This window comes from Coregonus clupeaformis, chromosome 17 (genome assembly GCF_020615455.1).
Source record: "Coregonus clupeaformis isolate EN_2021a chromosome 17, ASM2061545v1, whole genome shotgun sequence".
In the NCBI taxonomy this organism is placed as follows: domain Eukaryota; kingdom Metazoa; phylum Chordata; class Actinopteri; order Salmoniformes; family Salmonidae; genus Coregonus; species Coregonus clupeaformis.
The window spans coordinates 10,168,712-10,192,749 of record NC_059208.1 but is presented as its reverse complement, the minus strand read 5'-3'; the positions used below and the strand labels follow the sequence as shown (position 1 = coordinate 10,192,749).

The 24,038-nt window shown below is 41.9% G+C and overlaps 1 protein-coding gene across 7 annotated transcripts in view; it reads left to right on the top strand.

Moving 5' to 3' along the window:
• Nucleotides 1-24,038, top strand: part of LOC121586572 (PHD finger protein 14-like) — an 89,835-nt gene that overhangs the window by 14,505 nt on the left and 51,292 nt on the right. For 2 of the 7 annotated variants that reach the window (XM_041903360.2, XM_041903367.2), the window contains exons 6-17: nucleotides 4,474-4,633; nucleotides 6,059-6,170; nucleotides 6,833-6,970; nucleotides 11,052-11,198; nucleotides 11,714-11,889; nucleotides 12,822-12,928; nucleotides 13,324-13,430; nucleotides 15,313-15,408; nucleotides 18,119-18,225; nucleotides 18,483-18,614; nucleotides 21,233-21,395; nucleotides 21,897-21,959. In XM_041903360.2, coding sequence (XP_041759294.2) covers nucleotides 4,474-4,633; nucleotides 6,059-6,170; nucleotides 6,833-6,970; nucleotides 11,052-11,198; nucleotides 11,714-11,889; nucleotides 12,822-12,928; nucleotides 13,324-13,430; nucleotides 15,313-15,408; nucleotides 18,119-18,225; nucleotides 18,483-18,614; nucleotides 21,233-21,395; nucleotides 21,897-21,959 — 1,508 coding nt within the window. The remainder of the gene's footprint in view (nucleotides 1-4,473; nucleotides 4,634-6,058; nucleotides 6,171-6,832; nucleotides 6,971-11,051; nucleotides 11,199-11,713; nucleotides 11,890-12,821; nucleotides 12,929-13,323; nucleotides 13,431-15,312; nucleotides 15,409-18,118; nucleotides 18,226-18,482; nucleotides 18,615-21,232; nucleotides 21,396-21,896; nucleotides 21,960-24,038) is intronic. The other 5 variants (XM_041903361.2, XM_041903362.2, XM_041903365.2 and 2 more) reach the window with 5 other exon arrangements.

Sequence of the window (24,038 nt, the reverse complement as noted above, 5' to 3'; positions counted from 1 at the left end):
ATCATTTATTTTTGTTTCATAGTATAGTTTCATTTGATTTAGTTTAGTCACATTTCTTAATTTGCAGTACGTTTGCCAATCAGTATGGCTGCCAAACTTATTTGCCATACCTTTTGCCTCATCCCTCTTAACCATACAATTTTTCAATTCCTCATCAATCCAAGGGGATTTAACAGTTTTTACAGTCATTTTCTTAATGGGTGCATGCTTATTAGTAACTGAAATAAGCAATTTCATAAATGTGTCAAGTGCAGCATCTGGTTGCTCTCATTACACACCACAGACAAGCAAATATTCTTTACATCATCAACATATGAATCACTACAAAACGTATTGTATGACCTCTTATACACTATATTAGGCCCAGCCTTTTGAACTTTGTTTTCCTAGATATGGCTACTATATTGTGAGCTCTGTGTGTGTGGGTGTTGTCTCTGTGATGCCCGATTTTGCACACCGGCTCTGCTTATATGAGTGCTTTTGAATAGGTCCACTTAATCTTGGAATCAAAAGTGTTACCATTCATGGAGAAATTGAATTGAACTAATCTAAGAGCATCCATCTTGAACACGCTGGATACTGGAGTTTTTATTTCTGGGGGGAAGAAAAATAAATATTTTGACAGGTAGCCACATAGTAAAGAGATTCAACTGGAGATGGAGATTAGAATATAGTAAATTTGAGTAAAACCTTATGAGTTCAATCACAAAAAGCTTATATTTTCAGACCTTTTTACATAGCCTATTGGTGTATTGAATTGATTAAACAATTATTGAACTGCATGTATGAAGAGATACAGCTGCTATGTACATTTCTCAAAATATTCAAACAATATTGATGTGTTCGACTTCCATCTGAAATAATTTGTGTCTGAAATCTAAATGGGATGTAATGATGGAACAGGTAACACTGAAGCAGCATCGATATCAATGAACTGAATTACCCTTTAATGGCGTAGCTCTGACAGGTGTCTGTGTGTGTGTGTACTCTCGCTACCTCACTCTCAGGAGGATGCAGAGATGGACGTTATGTTGGGTGTGTTGAGAACCGTAGAGAGATGATTAGTGTGACATCGCTGCCAACATGAAAATGGGAACCCATCTATGCACTGTCAAAATAACTGATTGCTCGATTGCCAATATGAGGTGTGCCCATTACTTTTCCTTTGATCCTGGGAAGAAGAACACAACACTTCCTCCCTCATCATCTTCATATTAGAACAGATGGAGATTCTGAACGACACACTTATATTCACACTTAAAGTACCAGTCGAAGGTTTGGACACACCTACTCATTCAAGGGTTTTTCTTTATTTTAGCTATTTTCTACACATTGTAGAATAATAGTGAAGACATCAAAACTATGAAATAACACATATGGAATCATGTAGTAACCAAACAAGTGTTAAACAAATCAAAATATATTGCTTATATCGAGAATGTACTGCTTTTCCTTCACTCTGCGGTCCGACTCATTCCAAACCATCTCAATTGGGTTGAGGTCCGGTGATTGTGGATGCCAGATCATCTGATGCATCACTCTCCTTCTTGGTCAAGTAGCCCTTACTCAGCCTAGAGATTTGTTGGGTCATTGTCCTGTTGAAAAACAAATGATAGTCCTACTTAGCGCAAACCAGATGGGATGGCGTATCGCTGCAGAATGCTGTGGTAGCCATGCTGGTTAAGTGTGCCTTGAATTCTAAATAAATCACTGACAGTGTCACCAGCGAAGCACCCCCACAACATCACACCTCCTCCTCAATGCTTCACGGTGGGAACTACACATGCGGAGATCATCCGTTCACCTACTCTGCGCCTCACAAAGACACGGCGGTTGGAACCAAAAATCTCAAATTTGGACTCCAGACCAAAGGACAGATTTCCACCGGTCTAATGTCCATTGCTCGTGTTTCTTGGCCCAAGCAAGTCTCTTCTTCTTATTGGTGTCCTTTTAGTAGTAGTTTCTTTGCAGCAATTCGACCATGAAGGCCTGATTCACGCAGTGTCCTCTGAACAGTTGATGTTGAGATGTGTCTGTTACTTGAACTCTGTGAAGCATTTATTTGGGCTGCAATTTCTGAGGTTGGTAACTCTAATGAACTTATCCTCTGCAGCAGAGGTAACTCTGGGTCTTCCTTTCCTGTGGCGGTCCTCATGAGAGCCAGTTTCATCATAGCGCTTGATGGTTTTTGCGACAGCACTTGAAGAAACTTTCAAAGTTCTTGAAATGTTCCGTATTGACTGACCTTTATGTCTTAAAGTAATGATGGACTGTCGTTTCTCTTTGCTTATTGGAGCTGTTCTTGCCATAATATGGACTTGGTATTTTACCAAATAGGGCTATCTTCTGTATACCACAGCTACCTTGTCACAACACAACTGATTGGCTCAAACGCATTAAGACGGAAAGGAATTCCACAAATTAACTTTTAACAAGGCACACCTGTTAATTTAAATGCATTCCAGGTGACTACCTCATGAAGCTGGTTGAGAGAATGCCAAGAGTGTGCAAAGCTGTCATCAAGGCAAAGGGTGGCTATTTGAAGAATCCCAAATATAAAATATATTTTGATTTGTTTAACACTTTTTTGTTTACTACATGATTTCATATGTGTTATTTCATAGTTTTAATGTCTTCACTATTCATCTACAATGTAGAAAATAGTAAAAATAAAGAAAAACCCTTGAATGGGTAGGTGTGTCCAAACGTTTGACTGGTACTGTATATGTTAACACCTAATGTCTTCTAAGCACTACTGCATCCTTCCTTCTCAGCAGCACCATATACCCAGTGAGACCTTTCTTTCACTATAAAATCTTAATACAGTTAATACAGTTCTTGATTTAGTCAACACTATACCCTACCCCCTATAACCTCTTTAACTGCCAAGCTCGTCATTTGTGACAAGGATCATCTTCACTTGGAGGATTATGAAGCTACCCTGTAGTCATCACTTTTGGTCAGCTTAGCTCACATTAGCCAGCACCCCATGGCTTAGTGCTTCCAGCTTTGTATCTCGGTTCAAAAGGAACATCGGAGATTTGCGGCGACGGTTGAGCCGTAAGTCGGTAAAACCAGCGTGGTGATCGTTCACAGCTCCAAGTTCCCTTGGTTCAAAGCACCAATCACTATTAAGCGCCCAACTGTTGCCAGCAGTATTTTCAGTAATATATTTTCTTTAAAAAATAAACCTTGAGCTATATTGGAGCACCTGGGGACTTAGCCTGTTGCCCTTGCCTACATACTGCGGGGGGAATAATTGAGAAAGAAGGAAGGAAGGACATTTTTTGTAGTTAAATGTGAGGCAGAGATTGTGGTTTGGAGGTCAGGATGAAGCTCCAGCTGTGTACTAATTGCCGTATTGAAATAATCTGTGCTTGATTGATGTAATCCTGACTTGATTGATGTAATCCTGACTTGATTGATGTAATTCTGACTTGGACTTCCTCTCATATTGAGGCCAAAGACCTGGTCATAAATAAACCTGCTGGATACAGCAGTACCCTATATAACCCCCCTATTTTCTACACTGACGAACATCGTTTTCAAGCCACTCTAACCTATCTTTTCACTGTGATGCGAAGCAAATGGGCAAAATCAGAGAGCACATATGGAGGACATGTATGCACTGAGAGAAAAAACAACATACAATTGAATAAAGATTGCCGTCTGGAATGGCTTCTCAATGTTTGCCGTTGGTGGGTCGTCAGACTCGACTGATTCGCCAGTGTGGTCCAGAGTGACGAGCATACAGAGCATGTAGAACATTGAGCATTTGATTTGTGAGTCTCTCCCATAGCTCAGAGAGCCTGGAGGCTGGTTGACTGAATTAGGAGCCAGTGTGTTATCTCTCCAATGGAAGGCAGAGAGGCTGATTGCTGCCCTCATTGGTAGCACGGAGCACGTTTGGCCAGTGTAATAGCAGCCATAGAAACCGCATCAACGAAAGTAATTGTTTTGGCAACCCTGGAAAATTAAGAATACAACATTAACATGCTTTGCGTGTGGCTTCTCTCTCTTTAGTCTGAGGCCTTGACAATATGATAAAATGTTCCGGCTTAGAACGCTGAAGCAAAAGGTTTTAGAGTAGATTGAAAGCTCTCTGGAGGTTTGAGGGGAAACAAGTAAACAGAAAGTTGACACGTTGTTTGCTTGTCAGGGCACTGTTCTCTGGTCTTCTCTGTCCTAGGTGTGACACAGCCTTCACACCTTTTAAGAGGATCCACCAACTTGTTGTTAGACAATGTAATGGATTCAGCAACCCTTACTCTGATGGAGCTATTGCATGATAGAACAAATACAAATCTGTAACGTTTCTAACTGTTATCTACTAGTTAAAGTCACTGAATGTTCGCAGCAAACGTAAAAGCTAATGGAATTTGTTAGCTGTTATTAGCTACCGATCGCTACCGATCAGCATTGTTGAATGCACCTCTGACGATGCGACTGACAGACGTTCTACATGTGTTCCAGGTTGCTATGGAGTGGACGGGGAGAGTGATTCCATCATGAGTTCCGCCTCGGAGAACTCCACGGAACCGTGGTTCTGTGATGCCTGCAAGAACGGAGTCATGCCCAGCTGTGAGCTCTGCCCCAATCAGGACGGGATCTTCAAAGAGACTGACGCTGGGAGGTGGGCCATGATTCTACACACTGATTTTATGATTTTTCACATTATTTAATTTGTTCATTTGGGAGAATTACATTGGATCAATCACACACACTCTAGGAATTGTTATCAACACACTAGGAATTGCCTTCAACTACTTTAACAAAAGTAGTTGGCCATTAATGTCAATTTACTGTAGGCAACCTAAAGCCTCTGTCCATTTAAATCGTGCATACATTCAGCTTTGGAGAAAGTGTAGCAGGTGGAGATAGGGAACGAGAAGAGATGGAAGACCGGGAGAGAGAAAGAGAGGGGAAGAAAAAGATAGGAGAGAAGGGTAGGGAATGAGAGAGGGGAAAGAAGGCAAGTGAGGGAAGGAGAGAAAGATTGGGAAAGAAGGCAAGTGAGGGAAGGAGAGAAAGATGGGGAAAGAAGGCAAGTGAGGGAAGGAGAGAAAGATGGGGGAAGAAAAAGAGAGGAGAGGACAGTGAGGGATAGAAAGAGAGAAAGTGTGTCATGTGAAGCGTGGAGACTCCAGCCACGCTATCGCTGATAGTGCTCCTCAGCCAGCCTGCACCCGAATTTACTACTTCACTAGAGCATGAAAAACACAGCAAATTAAACTGTGGAGCGCTCGCTTGCTTGCTGGAGATGGATATCTTTATATTGGACTTCGGATTCTCTTCCCCAAAGTCCGCATTTGAAATTGTGTCACACCAAACGGATGCTCAGTCAGAGAGTGTGGCTTGGGCTGCTGAAGTCAACTACTGAAGATTTAAAAGCTTTTTAAGCGTTTAAGTGATTAATTTCTGTTAATTATCTGAGTGAAGTTTTCAAATTTTGCAATGTTTACTTTTTCCGCTTTTGCAGTACCTAATTTGATAGAGCTTTGTCAGCACACATTTACTTGTATAACTTAAAGATGCGTTATAATGGTTTTGTATAATTTCAGCCAGTAGTTTTGAAAGTAGTGCTCACAAGCCAAAACAGGTCCACGAAAATGTTGCACAATTGTGTACAACGTCATCCATTTCATATTATATGTTACATCCTGCTAAAAATTAAAATTAAAATTGCAATTCGTATATATTACGAATTCCAATTCGTACAATATGTTACAAATGTGAAAGTGCTTAATATTCTGTTGAATCTCTTTAATTGTGACAATTAGAAAGCTTGGGTTTAATTCACATGTCAACTACTCAATCTCTATCTAGTATACAGGCCTCCTGTAGCTCAGTTGGTAGAGCATGGCGCTTGCAACGCCAGGGTTGTGGGTTCGATTCCCACGGGGGGCCAGTATGCAAAATGCATGCACTCACTAACTGTAAGTTGCTCTGGATAAGAGCATCTGCTAAATGTATACTCTGCTTTTATTGGTTAAGTAGGCACATGCTTCATAGCCCCTTTGCTAATGTATCTTTGTTTCTTTTCATGTGTATTCTCTAGATGGGTCCATGTGGTTTGTGCGCTCTACGTCCCTGGAGTAGCATTTGGGGACATTGATAAACTACGACCAGTGACTCTCACAGAGATGAATTACTCCAAGTATGGGGCCAAGGCAAGTACAAATGAAATGTTTTTATATGTTTCAAAGAATAAAGATGATGATGTAAATCGTGTGAAACAAAATCAATCCATATTACTTCAAACATGCTTTATCACAGTAGAAGACTGAGGAATGTCTTTTAGATTTTTGGACTCCCTGTTTTTGTGAACACAGTCAATAGATTTCCATTTTCTGTTGATGAATTAGTCTGGTTTATGAGAAGCAGCACATTAAGACAGTCATAAAGTGACTCTTGTGTGGTTGGTTACTGTCTAAAACTTTACATCCAACTAAACACAGTGATCCATCAGTGGAGTCACTCTGACATTCATTCTAGCTGAAACCCTTTTGAAGGTCACTAAGCCAATAGAATACACTTTTATTGAGGAGAATGACTTTTAGAAGCACTTGAAAATGCTTCCTGCTGTGATTTAGGGCCTTTTCAAACTAAAATAAATTGCTGCTGGAAGACGGGTATTATATTTGAGAGGAGAATAATTAAAGCATTTGCAAGTTTCTCCATGTGGTCACCTTGTTCGTTTGGCAGAACTGAGCGTTTCTGAACCTTTATGTACTCCTTTGTCCCTGAGTGCGGTTTCTGAGCTCTCCATTTTTCTTTACCTTAGGTCAGAAACCCCACTTATGAACAATGTTTTTGCTTCCTCTTTGTCCAGGAGTGCAGTTTCTGCGAGGACGCCCGGTTCGCCCGGACAGGCGTGTGTATCAGCTGTGATGCTGGCATGTGCCGATCCTATTTCCATGTGACCTGTGCTCAGAGGGACGGGCTTCTCTCCGAGGCAGCTGCGGAGGAGGTAAGAGAAGAAGACAGGACATGAATCATGTGACCCTGTGTTTTTTGTTTTCTTTCTGTGAAATTCCTCACATATGGTGTCAGAAGTGGGATTTTATTAAATCTCAGTCTGTTTTTAAAGCCTTTTGAAGTTATTGAGTGTCAGATAGCTCTTTCACAGTCCCTGTAATGCATTTGAACAACATAGCGGGGTGGGTGTGTTCTTAGTGCAGGATATCCATCAGATCCCAGTTTCCTGACCTCCCAACAATAGCCTTAATTAAAATGATCAATTGACTTCATTACCTGGGATCAGTTTGTCAATAAGACAGTAACATATTAATTTACTGTAAGATCCTCTGGTCCCAAACGAGTAGTCCTTTAAAACAGTCTCTAAAACCGGCCCTGGCTCCTACACCAACCTCCTGCTTATATCGAGAATATACTAACAACTCTAAGGCTGTATAATATTGACACTTTAAGGCTTTGGTAATAGTTAGTATTCAGGATCCGTCTGCAATGCAGCTCATATATGCGCCTCGCGTCACTTATTTCTGCGGCATAAAGGTGGCCGGCGCACCGATAAACCCAGCCCAGAAAGTGCCTACTCACCGCTATCCACTTAATCCAGTGAGCTGTGGCAAAGGGCCCCTATCAACAGGTGAAGCCTCTGATAAAATCCGCTGAAACACGTTAAGCCTAAACGATTCTAGGGGAGCCAGGGGCCTGCCTGGGAAATGGCTGTTGGGTTTTGTAGTGGGTTTTTCTCCATATGACTGAGGAGGAAGACGGAAAGAGGGAGATACATGTCTTAGGACCTTGTAGGTGAGATGTATGGTTGTTGTGGATATGGAATATAATTAAGAAATCGAGGCTTTCATTGTAATTCACCGTTTTCTATTTATTATATTAAAAAAATGTATTATTGTGTGTTAAAAAATTTTTTAGGGGGTAGATCAGCTTTAATATTGCAGATAGATTGTAACTTCCATCAATGTAATTGTCTGCATCACTTCCAATCCCCCATATATATTTTTTCACTAATATATATACACTACCAGTCAAGAGTTTAGACACACCTACTCATTCAAGGGTTTTTCTTATTTTTACTATTTTTTACATTGTAGAATAATAGTTAAGACATCAAAACTATGAAATAACACATATGGAACCATGTTGTAAACAAAAAAGTGTTAAACAAATCAAAATATATTTTATATTTGAGATTCTTCAAATAGCCACCATTTGCCTTGATGACAGCTTTGCACACTTTTGGCATTCTCTCAACCAGCTTCACCTGGAATGCTTTTCCAACAGTCTTGAAGGAGTTCCCACATATGCTGAGCACTTGTTGGCTGCTTTTCCTTCACTCTGCGGTGTGTGTGTCCCACCTTGCCACAACACAACTGATTGGCTCAAACGCATTAAAAAGGAAAGGAATTCAACAAATTAACTTTTAAGAAGGCACACCTGTTAATTGAAATGCATTCAAGGTGACTACCTCATGAAGCTGGTTGAGAGAATGCCAAGAGTGTGCAAAGCTGTCATCAAGGCAAAGGGTGGCTATTTGAAGAATCTCAAATATATAATATATTTTGATTTGTTTAACACTTTCTTGGTTAGTACATGATTCCATATGCATTATTTCATAGTTTTGATGTCTTCACTATTATTCTACAATGTAGAAAATAGTAAAAATAAAGAAAAATCATTGAATGAGTAGGTGTTCTAAAACTTTTGACCGGTAGTGTACATATATATACACATCCTTTAAAAAAATATAATTTCCTTTAGTATTTTCCAACCCCACCACCCCTCCCCTAATTGGAGTAAACTAGTGAACAACAACGCTTAGGCCTCTACTTCCAGCTTATACATACTATATACATTTTATGGACACAGTCAATTTTACAATAGTTCTATTTTGTTTGTTTTTACTCCTGAACTTCCTCTACCCTCAACCTCTCCGATCATTTTCATGATGTCCATCCGGTTTGCTTCTATATGCCATATCTTTCAAACTGTGCTCTTTCACAAAAGTTCTTAACCTATAACCTATATACTTTTTACATTTTAGTCATTTAGCAGACGCTCTTATCCAGAGCAACTTACAGTTAGTGAGTGCATAAATTTTTCATACTGGCCCCCGTGGGAATCGAACGCACAACCCTGGCGTTGCAAGCGCCATGCTCTACCAACTGAGCTACAGGAGGCCTATTGTGGACACAGTATGTTTTACATTAGTTATCTTGTTGTTATTAGTCCCAACCTTCAGCCCCATTCAACCCCTCCCATCTATCGCTTAACACCATCCATATTGGATTTCTATTTGCCATATATTTTTGAACTGTACTGTGATGTTTCACAATAGTTCTGAACCCTTCTATTCTCATTGTTTCTACAGATTGTAAATTGAAAATAAACATTTTTGCTAAAAGTATTATTATATTATTGATCGATTGACTATGACTTTTCAGATCACCCAGTAGTGCTATCTGCAGGGTTAGCTCCAGGTAAATATTGCAATCCTTCAGCCATTCCTGGACCTGTGACCAAAAACAAGCTACAAATGGACAGTACCAAAACAAATGATCTAATGATTCTGTCTCTTCGCAGCAGAATCTGCGGAGCTGCGACGATTGTATCCCCCATATAAATAACATTATATTGGTAGCAAGAATTTTGTATAATAATTGAAATTGAAAAATTCTAAGTTTTGAATCCAGCGTTGTTTTGCATATCAGTTCATAAACTGTGGTCCTCTGTAGCTCAGCTGGTAGAGCACAGCGCTTGTAACGCCAGGGTAGTGGGTTCGATCCCCGGGACCACCCATACACAAAAGAAAAATTATGCACACATGACTGTAAGTCGCTTTGGATAAAAGCGTCTGCTAAATGGCATATTATTTATATTATTATAAACCATTTGCCATGGAATCGGTACGGCAAATCTCTTCCCAGCTATTTTGCAATCTATATGGGAAGGCTGTCAATCCTTTGGTCCTTAAATGAAACTGGTATACTTTTTTATTTATCACAATTTTCTATAACCAATTATGGTCTTTAATGCAGGGCCATACTTTTTCCACTTTCCACTTTCCTCTTCTATTTTTGCAGTAATGCTGCAGTTATTTGGTTGTCATTTTGGGTAGAGCAGACATTTTCATATGTTTTTGTTAGCTGCATGTGCAACATAACTCCACCAGTCCTACCTATGATATAATTTACGAAGATTATATATATTTTTTTATTATTAAAAAAACATTGTTTTTTTTATTATCAATTAGTATATTTGAGTTCAACCACATTATTTGGGAGATGATTTCCTTTTAAAATAACTGAAAGTGAGAGGTTGTAATCTGAATAAAGGGAAAAAGGCCATTCTTGAACATGGGATGAGACAATCTTACTAATTTGCTAGAGAACAAGTTCAGATTTAAGTATAATTTATGTATGACTGAAGCTTTTAGTGATAGGTCTAATGCTTTAATATTTAATAATTTCTGTCTTCCGAATTCATATTCATTGTATAAATAGGCCCGTTTAATTTTGTCTGGCTTGCCGTTCCAAATAAAATGGAATATTTTTTTCTCATATAATTTAAAAAACGTTTCGCTAGGCGTAGGCAAGACCATAAGCAAATAGGTAAACTGGGATAATACTAAAGAGTTAATCAGGGTGATTTTTCCACAAATAGACAGGTATTTACCTTTCCATGGTAGCAAGATCTTATCTATTTTTGCTACCTTTCTATTAAAATGTATTGGAGTGAGATCATTTTCACAGTTTTCTTACCTGGAATTTGGAAGACCATTTCTGAGAAAAATCACCATCGCCATACTCAGTTCTAGGAATAAGATGCACTCTTCTTCACCAGTGAGCACAGTTCATCACTCTATGGTAGCACTAAATTGATGTTATTTTGATCTCGTATAACAATGAATCCATTACTATTAATTTGAATGATGTAAGTGACTTTATTTTACACAGGAAAATGTATCTCTTGACTTAAGAGTGCTGAAAGGCATGCATACACAGTACATAAGGAACAATGTTCACCTGTGGTTGATCGTGTTTTGAACACGTGTGTGTGTGTTTCCCCAGGACATAGCCGATCCCTTCTTTGCGTACTGTAAGCAGCATGCGGACCGCTATGACAGGAAGTGGAAGAGGAAGAACTACCTGGCGCTCCAGTCCTACTGCAAGGCGTCTCTACAGGACAAAGAGAAGCAGCTAGCCCCCGAGGCACAGGTGAGAGGTCAAGACTGGCTCAGACTCACACTGGCTCTCTGCTGTTAGGACTGCAGAATGTTGACTTTAGTCATAAATAGAAATGCTTGTCAGTGTTTGCGTCATAGTTCATTGTTCTATGTACAAGATTCAGTCTTCGACAGTAAGTTATCCATGATTGACTTATTTACATTTTAATCATTAAACAGATGGTCTTACCCAGAGCGACTTACAGTAGTGAGTGCATACATTTTGGTACTTTTTCATACTGGTCCCTCGTGGGATTTGAACCCACAACCCTGGCGTTGCAAGCGCCATGCTCTACCAACAGAGCCACGCAGGAGTGAGTTGAAGAAGAAGGCAGCTGGAACAACCTGGGGAGGTTTTAAGTTGTAATGGCTGCGTCCCAAATGGCATCCTATTCCCTATATAATGCACTACTTTTGACCAGGGGCCATTTAGGGAATACGGTGCCATTTGGGACACAGCCAAACTGTAATAAGATAATGAAGTGTGTGTTTCTTTGTGTTGTGTTGAACCCCTGGCAGGCCCGTATCACCACCCGGCTGCAGCAGTACCGGGCCAGGGCAGAGCTGTCCCGTAACACCCGGCCCCAGGCCTGGGTCCCCCGGGAGAAGCTGCCGCGACCCCTGACCTCCAGCGCCTCCGCCATCAGGAAGCTCATGAGGAAGGCTGAGCTCATGGGCATCAGGTAGGAGTTAATGTCTGTGGGAAAAGACCGTGTTGAGATCGACCAAGAGTTGTAGAATTCACTAGGGTTGTGCCAACATGGCAGTACTCATATTCGTAATCGTATCCGTAAATTGACAGTTGATAGTCGGATCGGATGATACTCGTGATCGGAAAAAATGTGTTTTATTATGCCTAAATAGATGTTGGCAAAATACCTCCCTGCAAGTTCTCACTGCAAAAAAGCTGCAGATTAGGAGCAGCTTGCGGAGGGGTGGGTGTGTCTGTGTGTCTGTGTACTCAACTTGCAGCGGGCAGCCAAGTTTGCTGTCACCCAGTCAGAATGCGCATCAGTGATTCATCTTTTTTCCCTACCCTTGCCCTGCTTGTTAGATATTATGCACATTGATAGCAATCGTCCTCGCCATGTGTTTTATCATAGTAGCAGGCAGCAGCAATCTAAATGATCAGACCGAAAACATGCAAGGTAAAGTGATCGGGTGAAATTATGAAGTGGACGGAGAAATACGGCTTCACTCTATCCAATCAGAGCAGCAGGATCAACGTACAGCCCTTCTCTTTACAGACAGGCAAACAAGCTAGTTTAGTGATTTAGACTACGCACATGACTGACTCAAAGACAGTACAGTATGGTTTAGAAACGATGTGTCTGACTGACATGAGAAAGATGCTTACAAAAATTACTCGGATCATAATCGCGTCCATAAAATCCGTTACGATACTCATTTTGTCAGACTATTCGGCACACCCCTAGAATTCACATTCCATATTTTTTTTCATACAATTCTATATAAAGATTTGTTTGAACTGGAAGCGCGAGAGCTGCACCTTTTTCCCCTCATCAGGGAGGGGCTTAGAGCTTAGAGAGGTGGACCAGCAACCAGAGGGTTGATGGTTCAAATCCCGGGTCTGTCCTCTGTTTTTCTTCTTCAGCACGGACATCTTCCCCGTAGATACGTCAGACATCAGCGCCAGTGTGGACGGACGCAGGAAACACAAGCAGCCCGCCCTCACTGCCGACTTTGTCAACTATTACCTGGGTGAGTAGGGAAACATTACCAACCTAATATACCATTATAGTTAATGTTGTTACTACATGTAAACTGTCTTTGAGAGTCTGTGCCAGAGTTCTATAGGCTCTCAGCATGCAGCCTTGGATAAAGACATTTCCTTTCCTAAATGAATGAATGATGATGTGTGTGTTTGCGCGTGTGCGGGAATGTGTGCGCTCGCACGTGTTTGTGTGATGACCCAGCGTGCCAGTAACCTTGAACAACATCCCCCACCCCCAGCTATCTCCAATCACATCAGTACACCCTGTTTCTTATGTGCCTTTTCCTGTATATAGATGTAGATAGATTGTGATCGGTCCTATTGATGTGTGTGTATAGATTGTGATGGTGGTTTATTGATTGGTGTCCTTATTGCTATGCAGAGAGGAACATGAGGATGATCCAAATCCAGGACAATATCTCTGAACAGAAGAACCTGAAAGACAATCTGGAGAGTGAGCAGGAGAAGCTGCATGTCGACTACAACAAGGTTAGTGGTGGTGGAAATCACGCACACACACACACACACACACACACACTGTTAGAAGAACATGAAGAAGCTGCTTGTTGACTTCAACAAAGTTAGTAGTGGTACAAAACAATGCTTGCTTGACTGCTGTGTGGTAGTAGACACAGCCAGGAAGACGGTGAACAAAATGTTAATCCCCTCTTACGCTGTTATCAACCACTCACTAGGGGTTTACCAGTGATTCTCCAGTAGCATTGCTTGCTCTGAATCCTCACACTAAAGTTGTGCTATCTCTTTGTACTGCATGGCCTCTAGTCTTCAGAAACACACACAGTGCGTCATTCATAAACAGCATCGCTTTGCACTACAACGTCACATTAACCACTGTTTTACTACGTACCGTGAAAAATACAATTTTGAGAGCCTTGTTGTTCCTCCTCCATCTAGCTCTCTCCATCTCTCATTGTTCTGTCTCTCTCTCTCTCTCTATCTCTCTCTATCCCTCGTTCTCCCTCAATCTCTCTGTGTCCCTTGCCGTTTCTCTCTTTCGCTGTCTCTCCGTCTCTCTCTCCATCTATCTCCTTTCATCTGTCCTCCCCATGTGACCTGGGTGTGGTGACGCAGGGCAGCTTCGCTCCATCAGGCCCGAATGAAGAAGGGAATAAAACAGCGGAGTAAAAGTCAGGAGTTAATGTTGCGCTCAGTCTTTCTGCCACACGTATTAAGCGTTATTAATGGAGTGTGTGTTGCTAATTGCACCGCTCGACTTGCTTTTACACAGAGATAGAGAGATGGAAAGAGAAAAACAGAGAAGGAGAGAGAGAGCGATGAAGAGAGAAGCGGCCCTGGCCTTGGAGAGAGTGGGAGAGATGGAGAAAGACCGAGAGGGAAAGAGAGAGAAGGATCGTTAAGATTTGAAGTCTAGCTACTGATACAGCTATAAAGCCCCTGACAAGGTGTTTCCGTGTGTGTGTGGAGGAGGAGGAGGAGGTAGACTCAGTAATCTCTGGGAGATAATATGAAGTGTTAGTGAATGTTTCCCTTTCACCTCGTCCTCTGGCAGAGCTGATTAAGTAAAGTCCAGAGAGAGATGGCGAAAGAGAGGGGGAGGAAGAGAGAGAAGGAGACAGAGAGAGAGTTAGAGAGAGATGGCGTTCAGTACTTGAGATTCACATCCAGTGAATAATTCTCACCTCTTTTCCTCCCCTCTCATCTCTCTTTGAGGAGCTTCACATCTTATCTAGTGTCTGGCTTCAAATATAGAAATGACAGGTGTTTTTACTTGTGTGTGTGTGTGATGTTTCTCTCTGTATGAGTATGTAAGGAGGAGAACAAGGGTATGTGTGTGCGTGTGTGTACATCTATCCATACATTAAAGAGTGTCCTTGTCTCGTGATCTCCCCTGGGTGATGCTTTATCTCTACCTCGCTCTCTCCCCCTCTGTCTCTCTCTCTCTCTCTCTCTCTCTCTCTCTCTACATGACCTACCTCTGTCTCTCTCTCTCTCTCCCTACATGACCTACCTCTGTCTCTCTCTCTCTCTCTCTCACTCTCTCTACATGACCTGTCTCTGTATATCTCTCTTTCTCTCTCTATCTGTCTACCTATACCTCCCTCCCTAGATGACCTCTCTCTCTCTCCCTCTCTCCCTCTCTCTCTCTCTCTCTCTCCCTACATGACCTGTCTGTCTGTCTGTCTGTCTGTCTGTCTCTCTCTCTCTCTCTCTCCCTACATGACCTGTCTGTCTGTCTCTCTCTCTCTCTCTCTCTACCTACATGACCTGTCTGTCTGTCTGTCTGTCTCTCTCTCTCTCTCTCTCTCTACCTCCCTCCCTACATGACCTCTCCCTCTCTCCTTATCTCCCCCTCCCTACATGACCTGTCTGTCTGTCTCTCTCTCTGTAGCTGTGTGAGTCTCTGGAGGACCTGCAGAATGTCAACGGTGTTCTGAGGAGTGAGGGCCAGGTCATATGGACCATGCTGGGAGGAATCCTAGGACAGGTATGTTAATATCTCACCACGTTCTCCTCCTGTCTTATCCTCCTTCCCTCTTCCTCACCCCCTTTTTAAAAATCTTCCTTTCCTCCTCTCTGTCGACGTTCTCATCCTCCTTTCCTCCTCATCCATTCTCCTCCTCCTATCTTTCTTTCTTTTTTATATTTAGCCCTGAGTTGGCAACACTTCCACTAAACCAAGCTCCAGCATCGGTCCTTCGTTTGTTATTTCATAACACCTACGCAGAACAGAAACAGAACAGAAAAGTTGGTTAGAAAGTCAGAGGATAAAACCCAACCTGACAGGTCTCCCTGCTACATGCCCAGGACCTGGTGATGATGAGGGATTGAGAGGAATCTAGATTGGCCATAGCAACCCGCCGTAGCAACCCACAAAGTTACCATGGGGTAATTCTGCAGCCTATAATAGGCTCCTGTAAAAAAAATACAAAAACTTGAATTTGCACTAACGGATTGACCTGTCATTTGCTATAAAGGCAGACTAGACCTGCCTCTGCTTCACTCTAAATGAAGTTAGAAGCTGTGCGCTTGCTTTCTACCACGTTCCCACGTGCCATGGCAACCAAATCGCCAAGGTGCGTCGCCACGGGTGATGGGTCATTTAACGAGTGCGAAATGCGGCTCTGCAGAAATTGCTCTGTGAGACCTTTTTAAATTGCTCTGTGAGACCTTTTTACTTTTTCACTGTTTGGAAGTGCCATTAAAAAATATTTTACTCAGAAATTCTGTCCAAGGCAACAACCAGTGAAACATATTCACAGGTAGTGTGTGAAATTATTAACTGAATCCAAGATGATCGAAATTGAAACGGTGCATGTTAGGTGATAATTTGAATTTAAACGTACAGATATAAACTGTGACAGAATTAGCTTGAGAGATGATGTTGATAATGTGTGTAAAGATTGATAATGTGTGTAAATCATCTCTAATTTAGATATCTTGGTAGAGCAGTGACACTGAAGAGATTATTAACCAGACAGGCTCTGTGCTGTGAGAGGGGAGGCAGCCAGGGTAACACACTGACGCAGTCTCAGACAGCCTCTCCCACATGAAGCTATGGAAACGACAAGGTGTGTGTGTTTGTGTGAGGTGTGTGCGAGGTGTTTGTGGAAGGTGTGTGTGTTTGTGCGAGGTGTGTGTGTGTGCGAGGTTTGTGTGTTGTGCTGTGTTGAGAATGAGAACTCAGGTGGAGAGCTGGAGCTCTGACAGGATGCTATAGCAAGACATGTACACACACACACAACACACAAAACCACTCTCACACACACACGCACACCTCGCAAGGTTAGGGGGTAGGCCTAGATAATACAACATACAGTTGCCGTGGACTGCAAATGTAATCAGCCCTTTAAAAATCCATCTACGTAAACGACTAACTGAATGCAAAAGTATGGCTGGCGATTGGGGCTGTCTTCAGATAAATGGATGGCGCGATATAGCTAGAGGATGGGAAGAAAGAAAGACTGGAAGGAAAGAACGACTGAACGAACGACATGAATCTGCAACGACCTCCATAAATCACATAATTAGAAATGTAGAAAGGTTTAAGTAGCTACATCAGTCACGTCCCCGCGTTGCTTTGTCATCTATCTGATACCTTTTCATTTCCTATTTGTCCTCCTTCCACCCGTCCCGTCCCATCCCTTACATTACCAGAAATTACTGATGTCCCCAACCGCAGCCCCATCCCTCATCCCAGACACTGACTCTGTGTTGTCGTTGTGGGGGACGCCTCAGGGAGAGATAGAGGTACTCTCTAAAAGTGAAGAGGGGACATTTTGTTTTTAAGACAGTCACAGCTTTTTTACCCATGAGATACTTCATTAACGTTACCTGGCAGTGTTCCGTTTAGCACTGAGGTAAAGCATCTAATTTGAAATGCTGTGCACGTGTGTGTCACACACCGAGACTCTTCCTTGAAGGTGTGCCGATCAGCTGACCCTTCCCAGGGTGCCGTGTGTGTGCTCTGTGTGTGTGCTCGCCGCTCGGTCCCCCAGTGCCTCATAGCCTGTCTGGCTCCCACTATGAACCAGACAGATGGCCTGAGGCTGGGCTGGTCCTCACTGCCTGTCTCCAATTCTTATTTTAGCAGATACCTTCACACATACACACACACACACACACACACATCTCTTTGATATTAGTTCTAACTGACAGGGGACTTCTCTCTATCAGTAGTGGAGGGATTCTTTACTCACTGAGCTATTGCACCAGGGAACTGTGGTCCACAATTAGTAGATAACACACCCCAGACAAACACACACACATCCTGGGGTCCTGTGGCCCTGGCCCCTCTCTCTTAGGTCCCCCCATAGGACCGGTCCCTGGGAGCCGTGGGCGATGGCGTACTGAGCGTACTCAGATTAGAGCTGCCCCAGGGAGAAGCCTGTCTGTTTAGTGGCCCACCAGCTCCCCAGTTGCTCCCTGGCAGATACGTTTTCTAATTAACCTGCGACAGACAGTAGCCACCATGCAGCCAACGAGATGCTGGGGAGAAATAGACCCACATCCGCCTCTGTCTGTCTGTCTATTTGTCTACAGACCAACAATAGGTTCCCTCTCTCTCTCTCCCCGTCTCTCCGTCCCTCTCCCTCCACTCTGTGGACACCTCTGACCTGTCTGTCCTTCACTGCTTCTCTCTGAAGTCTCTACTACACCTATGAGTTGATTGTGTGACGTGTCTCTCTCCGTGACAGAAACTGAACTCCCCGTCGGTCCTGAAAGCCCCTAAAGAGAGGAAGCCCAGCAAGAAGGAGGGAGGAGCTCCTGGGAAGTCCTCCAACCTACCAGCTGTCCTCTACAGGTAAACTAACTAACTAACACACAAACATTAAAACAACAGGCATTACAAACTAGCAAAAAGCCCCATATGGAGTGGCTGGGCAAACAGAGAGGTGCCAGTATTCAACCCTGGGGCACTCCAACACTCTACGACCATCACTATTCCTAAGGAGTATGTATTATCATGCCTTTATTCTTAATATGTACTTTATATCTAGCTTCTCATCTGAGAACTAACTTATTTTGATGTATTTCCTGTGTGTGTGTGTTCCTGTTTAGCTGTGGGATCTGTAAGAAGAACCAGGACCAGCATCTCCTGCTCCTGTGTGACACCTGCAAGCTCTACTACCATCTGGGCTGTCTGGAGCCTCCGCTGACACGCATGCCCAAGAAGACCAAGAACAGCTACTGGTGAGGGAGGGAGAGTGAGAGAGACTCGGGGAGGTAGATGGGGAAGAAAGGGAGAGGAACTGGGGGTGGTAAATGGGGAAGAAAGAGACGGAGAGCGAGAGGGTCTGAGGGAGGTAGATGGGGAAGAAAGAGAGAGTGAATGAGAGATAATAAGTGAATGGGTGCTAGAGGACTCGGTGGTACAAGAGTTACAAAAGCATAAGTTGGACCAAGTGCTGTCCATAGCACATACACATGCACAAACACACAACCCATCGCAATGACATACTGTACTGTAAATCTGCTATGACATTGTTATACCATTGTTGTATAAAAACATGTCATTCAAGCAATAAGGCATGAGAACACAGGGATTATGGTGTGATAACTCCCGATTTAGGTCTGTTCTTAGGCCCGAGGTGAAGCCAAGAGCCGAGAACAGCCCTTAGGAGGGAGTTATCACACAATAATCTCTGGGTGCAAGGACCTTATTGCTTTTATAAAACGGTGCCAACATATTTATAAAATATTAATGAAATGTTTTCATTAAAAACATTATTTAAACAAGTAAATTTGTTTTTGCATTCTGAAGTTGCTACCCAAGCGGCTGGTCGTTAGTTATTTTCTCATGTTTTGACCCAGTCATTAGTTCTAATCATTCTATTCATCCGATATTGCTGTGCTAAACAAATCATTGGCATGTAGCTAGCTAGCAGAGATTCAATGATGATGAGAGACAAGAACTTCAATATATCAAATAGGCCTACATAGGCCGCACTGCGTTGGTTAATGAATGAATGGAATTCTGAGTGTTTACGGTTTCCATGGTGGATTTTTAGTTTCCCCAACTGTTGCAAACCAAATAATAGCATGGGGAAGTAATGTGTAGATGCTTTTTTCCCCAAGGGAGATGAAGTTTAGGAATTTCCTGCCTGGGCTGCGGGACAGTGGAATTATGAGATTAGCACGTCATGGTATTTTGCAAAAGTTGTTGTCCCACATATCAGGATCCAAACAACCCGTTTTATAATAACTTGTAGTAGGAGATACATTAGTGTCCACAATTTATTTATTTATATAAAGTGTGACATTTCAGCTTACTCAGTGGCAGTAGATTTATCAGATGGAGAATGCAGAGATGGTGGAAATGTTCCACTTCACATAGAGCTAGATGTCCTTATCTGGATAGATAGATAGAGGAACTCTTTTGTGTATCTGTCTCAATAGTTTATATAGTATTCCATCTCTGTCGCTTAGTGAGCTACTTCCACAGTAAGTTATCTCCATAGAGAAGCTAGTCTAACCTTTTTGACTTCTTATTCTAACTAAAGGACGATGGGGGATTGTAGTGTGTATACACGTGTGTGTGCACATCTGAGATGTGTGTGTATTGTTTGTTTTTGTGGCACCTCAACTTGCACGTTCCTTGTGCCTGTGATTGGGAGTAATTCATTTAACCCATGAATAAGAGAGCGTGGTGGTGTTCTGCTCCGGCGGGCGGAAATTAGAAAGCATTTGGATGGATAACATTGTGTGGAGCCAAGGCCAAGTCATAGCCTACCTTATTATCAGGATCTGCACTCCAGGAATTTGACAGAGGCAGAAAGGATCCACAAGTTCACTTTATCTTAACTTATAATACTGATATTAACCTTTAAGACAAGTATTAACTTAGTCTAACTTATAATACTGATAGAAACCCATGTCACAGTCTTATGCTTTGCCTGGATCAGCAGAAACACCTTTCCTCAAATCCAGTGTCGGACCTCCAGGCTCAGATTTCAGTACTATGGGAAACCAGTATTTTTCTAACAAAACATATTATTTTCATAGATTTCAACACAGACATTACAGACCAAAGCCTTAGTGTCAGTGTTTTGTTTGTTTTATCTCCAACATAATTAGCATCATCCTGTTGTTCAGACATTGATAGTAATCAGAGAGAAAGCCTTCCGAAACCTGTTTTCCATGCTTAAGATGTTCACAGATAGTAAAATCAATACCCCTGCATAGAGGAGAGAACAATTTCTGGACCCTGAAACTTTCTTTCTTTCTTTCTTTCTTTCTTTCTTTCTTTCTTTCTTTCTTTCTTTCTTTCTTTCTTTCTTTCTTTCTTTCTTTCTTTCTTTCTTTCTTTCTTTCTTTCTTTCTTTCTTTCTTTCTTTCTTTCTTTCTTTCTTTCTTTCTTTCTTTCTTTCTTCTTTCTTTCTTTCTTTCTTTCTTTCTTTCTTTCTTTCTTTCTTTCTTTCTTTCTTTCTTTCTTTCTTTCTTTCTTTCTTTCTTTCTTTCTTTCTTTCTTTCTTTCTTTCTTTCTTTCTTTCTTTCTTTCTTTCTTTCTTTCTTTCTTTCTTTCTTTCTTTCTTTCTTCTTTTTTCTTTCTTTCTCTCTCTCTCTCTCCTCTCTCTCTCTCTCTCTCTCTCTCTCTCTCTCTCTCTCTCTCTCTCTCTCTCTCTCTCTCTCTCTCTCTCTCTCTCTCTCTCTCTCTCTCTCTCTCTCTCTCTCTCTCTCTCTCTCTCTCTCTCTCTCTCTCTCTCTCTCTCTCTCTCTCTCTCTCTACCTCCCTCCCTCCCTCCTCCTATCTGTCTCTCTCTACTTTCCTACTCCTGTCTGTCTCTCTCTACCTCCCTCCATCTCCTCAGGCAATGTTCAGAATGTGACCAGGCCAGTAGCGACGATGCCGACATCGCCATGGAGACACTGCCCGACGGCACCAAGAGGTCTCGGAGACAGATTAAAGGACCAATCAAATTCATCCCTCAGGAGATGTCCCCGGAGGCCAAGAAACGAGATGTGAGGGGCACGGTGTGTAATAACACACCGTTTTTTATTATTATTTACTGTGCCTTCAGAAAGTATTCACACCCCTTCACTTTTTACACATTTTGTTGTTACAAAGTGTGATTAAAATTGATTTAATTGTCAATTTTTGTCAACGATCTACACAAAATACTCTAATGTCAAAGTGGAAGAAAAATTCGGATTTCTTATTTTTATTAATGGAAAATAAAACACTAATATAGTTTGATTAGATAAGTATTCAACCACCTGAGTCAATACTTGTTAGAATCACCTTTGGCAGTGATTGTAGCTGTGAGTCTTTCTGGGTAAGTCTCTAAGAGCTTTGCAAACATGGATTGTAGAATATTTGCCCAATATTCTTTTAAAAATTCTTCAAGCTCTGTCAAGTTGGTTGTTGATCATTGCTAGACAGCCATTTAAGTCAAAACTGTAACTAAGCCACTCAGAAACATTCAATGTCGTCTTGGTAAGTAACTCCAATGTATATTTGGCCTTGCGTTTTAGGTTATTGTCCTGCTGAAAGGTGGATTTGTCTCCCAGTGTCTATTGGAAAGCAGACTCAACCAGGTATTCAATGTCTGCTTTTCCCCCCTTTTTTTTAACCAATATTCTTTGTGAGGCATTGTAAAACCTCCCTGGTCTTTGTCGTTGAATCGGTGCTTGAAATTCACTGCTCAACTGAAGGACCTTACAGATAAGTGGTATGTATAGGGTACAGAGATGGGGTAGTCATTAAGTAATCATGTTAAACACCGTTGTTGCACACAGTGTTACCCCATGCATTATTATGCGACTTGTTAAGCAAATTATTACTACTGAAGTTCATTATGCTTGCCATAACAAAGGGGTTGAATACTTATTTACTCAAGACATTTCAGCTTTTATTTTTTTGTTAATTTGTCAAAACAGCAACAAAAAAAAGGGTATTGTGTGTAGATTAGTGACACAAAATCAAAATGTAATCCCTTTTAAATTCAGGCTATAACACTACAAAATGTGGACAAAGTCAAGGGGTGTGAATACTTTCTGAAGGCACTGTATTTATTATAAATAATGTATTTAATATGATTTATTTATTTTGTTTATTATACAAGCCCGTATAATTGCAAAAGGCATGCTAGTAGATACCCATAGACTTTCAGTCATTGTGATAACGCTAGTTAGCATTTGTTTGTGAAACTACCTTTAACTTCCTTCATACTGGACACAGAGACATAAAAAGTGTATCCACGAGTTCATCTGACTCTGGGGAAGTAGAAAAGGGCATAACTGCAAAAATCCCGAAGTATCCCTTTAAGTGGTGGTCTGTCAAAATGGGTTTTGAAAGCCTCCCCTTTGCTAGTTTTGGGGTTGATTGGGTTGATATTTCTGGGGTAGCCTTTTTAATTTTCCTGCCATCTACTGTATAATCCAGAATGTATCTCCCAGGTTTGGAGAAACAGACAGTAATCCGTCAACCTATACCTGGGGTTAAAAGTACTCCATCATAGGTACTGTATACCAGGCCAGATTAACAGAGCCCAACAGAAATACCAGGTCAGACTAACAGAGCCCAACAGATAGCCCAAGCCAGACTAATAGAGTCCAACAGATAGCCCAGGCCAGACTAATAGAGTCCAACAGATAGCCCAGGCCAGAGTAGTAGAGCCCAACAGATATACCTGGCTGTCAGAGCCCAACAGATATAGGACATAACAGGCCAGACTCACGGGACTAATGGCTTGCCATTCAGCACACACAGGTCACGCTGCTGTACTAAACAGGATTGCTAGTGGACATGCCAGGAAACTAGAGGGGGTGGATCCAAACACACACTTCCTCTGGTGTTACATTTTTACATTTTACATTTTAGTCATTTAGCAGACGCTCTTATCCAGAGCGACTTACAGTTAGTGAGTGCATACATTTTCATACTGGCCCCCACTGGCCCCCCGTGGAAATTGAACCCACAACCCTGGCGTTGCAAGCGCCATGCTCTACCAACTGAGCTACATGGGGCCGTGTTCAGCCCCAAACACCCCCCGCCGGCTCGTTGGTTCAGGTCCGCCATCAGATTAAAACTGATCCAAATGGACTGAACTACTTCCAATCTACAATCATGTAAGAGGAAGATGGAATATTAACAAAGGGGGGAATCAAACATATCCTTGTTGTTCTTGACACGAGCAAGTGAGTGATGGAGCCGGGTTGTATGTTTTTTTTAAAGGAGGAAGAAAAATTGACAACATATTTAAACAGATTGTGAAAACGCTTATCATTATAAATGATAACTGCTAAACGCTAGAACCACAGTTACTTGGCTCCTTCACTTCAGCCCTCCCTCCTTCCCTAGCTCCATCCCTCCCTCTCTTCCTTCCTCGCTCCCTTCTAAGCCACTTCTCCCACCACCTCACAAAGGGCCCAGAATATGAGTTTATTTAACTGTTTGGTTTCTATAGTGGTTGACTCCATTAAGGTAATCTATGAAAGGCCAGGGAAATATCAACACATCCAATGCAGAGTTCAGTGCAATGTAGACTAAGGTTAAAAATAAATAAATAAGATATAATAAGGTAAAATGTGTACACCCACACACTCTCTCAGACCCACACACACGTACACACACACAGCATACCTAATCAGGGTCTCTGCTCAGGTGAGGAAATT